Raw genomic sequence first — 6,518 nt, forward strand, 5'->3', positions numbered from 1 at the left:
TCCCCTCCCCCTCCCCTCCCCTCACTCTCCCTCCCCTCTCCATTTCCCTCTCCTCCCTCCTCTCCTTTTGCACAGCTCCGGCTGGTCTGGAACTTGTGTAGACCAGGCTGTGTCTTGAAGAATGGTGTGAGCTACCATGCCTGACTTGGGCATTCTTAAGGGTATCTGACAATCTTTGGTTGGTGGCATTTTACACTGCCGGGTGGTAGTGTACAGGGTAAATATGGAATCAACTTGTGGCTACAGTTAGTGATGCTGTGTAGTTAGGTTTGGTTAGATAGAGATCTGGATTCCACAAACACATGTTACAAATATGAAGCAAGACAAAGGATGCTCTCCAAGTGTCATAGCTTCGTCTGGTTTGGCATCAGGTGTGCATCTCAGAGCACGGTTTCAGCAGAGGCCTTGGAGTTGGTGGACAGCATAGTAATTCATAGAACAATGGGTGAGAAATATGGGAAGAAGGAAGGAAACATAGTCAATGTTCTTCTTCTTCTTCTTTTTTTTAGATTTATTTATTATTATACATAAGTACATTGTATCTGTCTTCACACACACCAGAAGAGGGCGTCAGATCCCATTACAGATGGTTGGGAGCCACCATGTGGTTGCTGGTTTTTGAACTCAAGACCTTCAGAAGAGCAGTCAGTGCTCTTACCCACTGAGCCATCTCGCCAGCCCCTATAGTCAATGTTCTTATGAGACACTTCATCTTTTTGTTTTCAGTGCTGAGGACTGAACTCAGGGCCTTGTGCTAGTTAGGCAACCACTCTTTCCACTGATCCACTGGGCCAACCCTCTTAATAGAAAATGTTTTAGAAAAGATTGACAGAAACATTTTACTGCTCTACTTATAAGGAGGAATATACACACTATATTCTATAATAATGGCAAAGGACTCTGAAAACCAACCATATATTATACAGAAATGATAAGAAATTATATGTATTTGATTACATTTAAAAAATTCTACCAGGAGGTAAAAGTTATGTGTTTGTGTTCTGAGATTATTTTGAGACAGATGTGCCTAAGGGTGAAATAACTTTACCTCTATCCCCAAGCTAATGGGTTCAATACTAATTATGGCCATTTTCCACTAAAGACTTTCAGTGAGGTCTAGGCATGGGCTCTCAGACTGACCAATGCCATTAAGTCATAAAGAGTGTTTCTGTGTTTTTGTGCACAAGATTCCAAGAGGTGGAGTCATGATGTCTTTCATTTTGTTAAAAGATGCATGATTTAAAGACGCAGATGGCCTAGAGCTAGTGGGGTGCTTTGCTCTTTGCATTGTCTGTCTGCCTTGTTCTGTCATCTTCCACACACAACTTTCAGGTAGTAATATAAGTTAGTGGCTCAAGGTTCTGTCATCACATCTGTCTTCAATAAGGAAATAAACAGGATGTGGAGGGCACACACCTTTCCTTTCGATGATATTAGCCTGAGATAGATTACGTTACTTCTGTTCATAGTTCTGCCCAACATTTAAAAGCATGATGGGTCTCACTGACAGATCAGGCTGGGGAGGTGGCTCAGTTGGTAAAATGCTTGCTGCTGAGTTTGAATCTGTAGCTTCTGTGTGAAAAGCTAGGCACTGCGGCTTGTACACAGGACAAACCCTGGGGTTTTCTGAGTAGCCTAGCTGTATGGGTAAGCTCCAGGCTCCATGAGAGACCCTGTCTCAAAAAATAAGGTGGAGAGTGATTGAAAAAGATTCTCAGTGTTGGTCTTTAGCCTACACATATACATGCACTTGCATGTGCATACACATGCAGAGAAGGAATGGGGACACGGACACAGAGACAGACAGACACAGAGGGACAGAGAGACAGACAGAGAGACAAAGACAGAGAATATACTCTGTAGCTGGCAGCTATGTGCCCAGCTAAGAATTCTATTTATGTAGGAGTGGACAAAGGATATGGGAGGGATGCTGAGTCATGTCTGCTATAAACAGATTGTAATGTAAGCATGGACTGTGACGGATCCTTTAAAACAGAACCAGTATCTGGGGCAGTGTTGATAACATGCTATCACAGCTTGTAGAACTCAGTAATCAAGAACCACCCAATTTTCCACCAGGCTACAGGTTAGCTTGTAAAAGAAGCCTCTGGGATCTTCACTGCTGTAAGTTATGGACTAACTCAAGCACTCATGGCCATAGTTGCTGTAATTAGTGAAGCTCCTACTTAGCCTCACGTGGCTAAGTACCAATTACACAGCGAAGCAAGGGGGTCGATCGTTCCCCAGGTATGCACAGCTTCAGGCTTCTGCAGCTTTGTATATGGGCACAGAGGAGATGACAGGAACGCAAGAGCTTGTTACAGTTGTGTGAGCCTCTCAGCTGCGTCTGTAGGGAGATTTGGTATTTGAGGCTACATTTCTTTATCTCTTCATATACTATGAGTAAGATATGGCTTTTATTAATCCTGAGATGGTAGATTTTCTGTTTGATGAAGGGAATTGTTGACTCCACACATCATCCCTCCTTGCACTAGGCTGCCATGTTTATTAGCATCTTTGACTGATTTTCCCATAATCCCCATAATTAAAACTTCCGGAAAGGGACTGATGGACAGCTGGTGAGAGGAGGATGGTTCTCTGAAGTCTTCCTGTAATTGGACAGGATGACCGTGGTCAGTTTCTCGAATCTTAGATTCTGCCTCTTTATTCACATGTCCATCCAATCCACAAGTTCTCTTTACTCTTTTAAATGCCATCAAAGTCACTTCCATGTTCATTTCTCCTACAGTCCACTGCCACCACCCTTGGCAAGCACCATCAACTTTTTACTTTTTTTCCTTTTAATTCAGGGGAGAACATGAACACAATTCCCAACTACAAGTCAAATCTCAGGGGTCAGCAATGGATGAGCCTTGTCCTAGGAAAACCACCTTCATGACCGTGGTATCTTTTCCAACAACTAAGTATGCAGCATCTATTCTTATCTGTGACCTAGCATTCTGATTGTGTACATTTCTTCTGGTTTCTCCTTTTGCCCCACTCTGTCCTGTCAATAATTTGTTCATTATCCATGCAACAGATGTAAAACCCCCCTCTTTCTCCTCTCTCTCCCCCTCCTCTCTCTGTCTCTGTCTCTGTCTCTCTCTTACACACACACACACACACACACACACACACACACACACGCACATACACACACACACACACGCGCACACACACAGAGTCTCTCTCCTTTGACACACACCCACACATCCACACACCCACCTTTCTCTGTAGTCCAGGCTGGTCTTGAACTTATGATTCTTTTGCTTTAGCCGTTCAAGTAATGGGGTTATAGGTATGCATCACTACACCCAGAAAACCTTAAGTGCAGTTCATTCTAGTTCTATTTCTGGTTGAAAGCCCCTCAAAGGGCTCCCTCTATATTTAAAAACCAGTCTAATTTCTGACTAGGTTTCAATGAGTGATTAATTTAGTTCCCATTTAGGGTTCATAAGAGTAGTTAGCAACAGAAATGTAAGTAGAATATTTTTGTAATAGTTTAGACATTTTTTTTTTTTTGTTTTTTTGAGACAGAGTTTCTCTGTATAGCTCTGGCTGTCCTGGAACTCACTTTGTAGACCAGGCTGGCCTTGAACTCAGAAATCCGCCTGCCTCTGCCTCCAGAGTGCTGGGATTAAAGGCGTGTGCCACCACACCTGGCAAGTTTAGACATTCTTATTCAAGATTCAAAACCAAGAAACCATAAAGAAAAGTGTATATATATCTGACATCGTTAAAATCAAAGCATTTCATATGTAAAAGAACCATACCTCCAAGTTAATAAGAGTAAAAGAATCTGAAATATTACAAAGAAAAGTTATAAGCAAGACTTATTATCCATAATATATGAAGAATATATGGATAACTAAGAAAAAACATCATATAAAAATGAAGATAGATAGTGTTGTCTCCATAAAGATAGGGACTAGATAGGTAGCTTAATAGGTTAAAATCTTGTTTTGCAAATCTGAGGACTTGAGTTCAATCCCCAGATCCCATGTGGAAACAGTGAGGCATGGGGGTAGGGGTGGCACATGCTTGCAATCCCAGAGCTGGGGCAGTAAAGACAGGCAGCTCATGAGGCTCAGTAGCCATCTAGCCAAACCTACTGGGTGAGCTTTGAGCCAGTAAGAGATCCTGTCTAAAGAAGCACGGCGATGAGATCTGAAAAATGATACCGTAGGCTTGCCTCTGGCCTCTATATGCTTCTACATACACATGAATACACACCTGGGTACACATGTAGACCTGAGTGCACACACACACACACACACACACACAGAGAGAGAAAGAGAGAGAGAGAGAAAGAGAGAGAGAGAGAGAGAGAGAGAGAGAGAGAGAGAGAGGTCAATAAATACATTTAAAAGTTATAACTAATTTAATTATCCAATGATAGAAATATTTTGAAATAAATCATAGAACACTCATATATCTCAACCTTATGATAAGAAGGATTAGGGCAATTTTTTTAATTATGTGAGAAAAACAAGAACAATACAAATATGATCACATGTCTAAGAGCATACACATTATTTATTCAGGAAAGAGTCAGGAAGAATGCATACCAATTCTGTTTTTTTTTTTTTTTAAAGATTTATTTATTTATTATATGTAAGTACACTGTAGCTGTCTTCAGACACTCCAGAAGAGGGCGTCAGATCTTGTTATGAATGGTTATGAGCCACTATGTGGTTGCTGGGATTTGAACTCCGGACCTTCGGAAGAGCAGTCGGGTGCTCTTACCCACTGAGCCATCTCACCAGCCCACCAATTCAGTTTTTAAGGAAAGCAGTAGGCTCTGTCAGGGCAGTAGCCCAGGTGAGATGGGATTTTATGAACACCTCCTACTGCTGGAAATGTTTTTCATTCAGTACAAATCTTGTTACTTGTATAATTCCAAAAACAATAAAAAACAAAAACAAAACAAAACAGAAAATCATCACTAGGTGTAGGCTCAGATTTTTCAAAGCCTACTTTAATAAAGATTCTTAATGCTTCAACCTCCCTTATACCCCACAGACCAAAGGTGGGGAAGGAAGATGGTTAATAGGGCAAGGAGGACATGGACCTAGTAGCCGTTTACAAGTAGTTCTTTGAGGCGATTCCAATCTTAATTGTCAGCATACCAGTCCACCAGCAAAACACCAACCATGAATCAGCAACAGCTTGATCCAGAAGAAACTGAATCGAGTCCCCTGAAGCGGCAAGAAGCAGCTGGAACACCACTGGAAGCTCTTGGGTGAGTTTCTCTCTACGGAGTCCTGACAAGTCAAGACCAGTGAGGAAAGCAAGGTGAACCAAGGCCAGAGTGGCTCACTGTCTGTTGGGTTATGCGTACGCTCTTTTCAAATGTCATGCATCCTCTTAAGCATCCCTTTCAGCAAGACACCCCATGCCCTTTCACCAGGCGGCTTCCAGAGGAACACCATATATCTGTTCTCAGCAAAACATCCTCTCATGTGTCTGCTTAAGCAAAACAACCTCTCATAAGACAGCTTCCAGAAAGACATCACATGGCATAACCGAATCTCCAGTGAACTCAGAAATTCCCACTTCAGACAAGGTTAGTAATAAATCATTAGAAATTAATTTGACAATCTCTCCAAGTTATACTTATCCAGGGTCACATGTGTTATCTGAAAATATCGTTGGGTAATGTGCAGCTGTAGAAATGTCCCAGCTCATAGTCCTCCAACTCTTCCATCAGTCTTAGATTCTTTTCCACTTGCCTGGACCATGGGCTGTAAATTTAACTTAACAACAAACAAAAATTTTGTCATTTCTCCTAGTATCTAACACTCAGAGAGTTTCTTCAGGTGCAAATAGATTCCTTGCTTGGGTCTGAGGACAGTGTGGCTGGAGAAGGCAGGAGGCCTGGTGAGGTCTGGAGCTACTTGGAAGCGGAGCAGAATCAAGGCAATGGCCACCTTTAGCTCCAGCATCGCAAACTGCTGCCCGATGCAGTTCCTGTAGACACCAAGGGAGAGAGAAGGGGTAAGTTTCTAGAATAGTAAGTCTGGAGTCCACAGTTGCTTAGCAGTTTCCTCTGATTGAAACATTCTCTTCAGGAGGAAGGGAAAAGGACTTATGTGCATGTCTGGACAAGCCATGACTTGGGAGATAAATGAGGGCCCTTCCCAGAGTTATAGAAGCAGTAAAGAACTGCTGGGAAAGAGACTGAGCAGCTGTGCTACTCAGAGTCCCCTCAGACATGTCCAGATGCCTGCAAGTTGTGTAGAGAGCTCCAGGGTAGCAGCTTTTGTGAACAGTCCCTTGTGCTGGCTTGGGCTTTTGGGTGATGCAGCTTGTGGTAGTTTGAATGGAAATGCCCCCCAATAGGATCTTATGTTTGAATACTTGGTCCACAGATGATGGAACAGTATGGGAAGGATGAGGAAGTATGTCTTGTTGAAGGATGTGAGTCTCTGGGATGTTCTAAAAGCCTAGCCTTTCCCAGTTAGCGCTCGCTCTCTCTCTCTCTCTCTCTCTCTCTCTCTCTCTCTCTCTCTCTCTCT

General features: G+C 42.6%; 1 protein-coding gene across 1 annotated transcript in view; it reads right to left on the minus strand.

The window, feature by feature from the left end:
* Window positions 1–5,003: 5,003 nt before the first annotated feature.
* The window catches only part of LOC110322973 (cytochrome P450 4X1), a 29,108-nt gene continuing 27,593 nt past the window's right edge, over window positions 5,004–6,518 (minus strand). The window contains exon 12 of the mRNA XM_021199964.2: window positions 5,004–5,970. Coding sequence (XP_021055623.1) covers window positions 5,796–5,970 — 175 coding nt within the window. The 3' untranslated portion in view covers window positions 5,004–5,795. The remainder of the gene's footprint in view (window positions 5,971–6,518) is intronic.

The sequence above is a fragment of the Mus pahari genome, chromosome 6 (assembly GCF_900095145.1).
Source record: "Mus pahari chromosome 6, PAHARI_EIJ_v1.1, whole genome shotgun sequence".
Classification (NCBI taxonomy): Eukaryota; Metazoa; Chordata; class Mammalia; order Rodentia; family Muridae; genus Mus; species Mus pahari.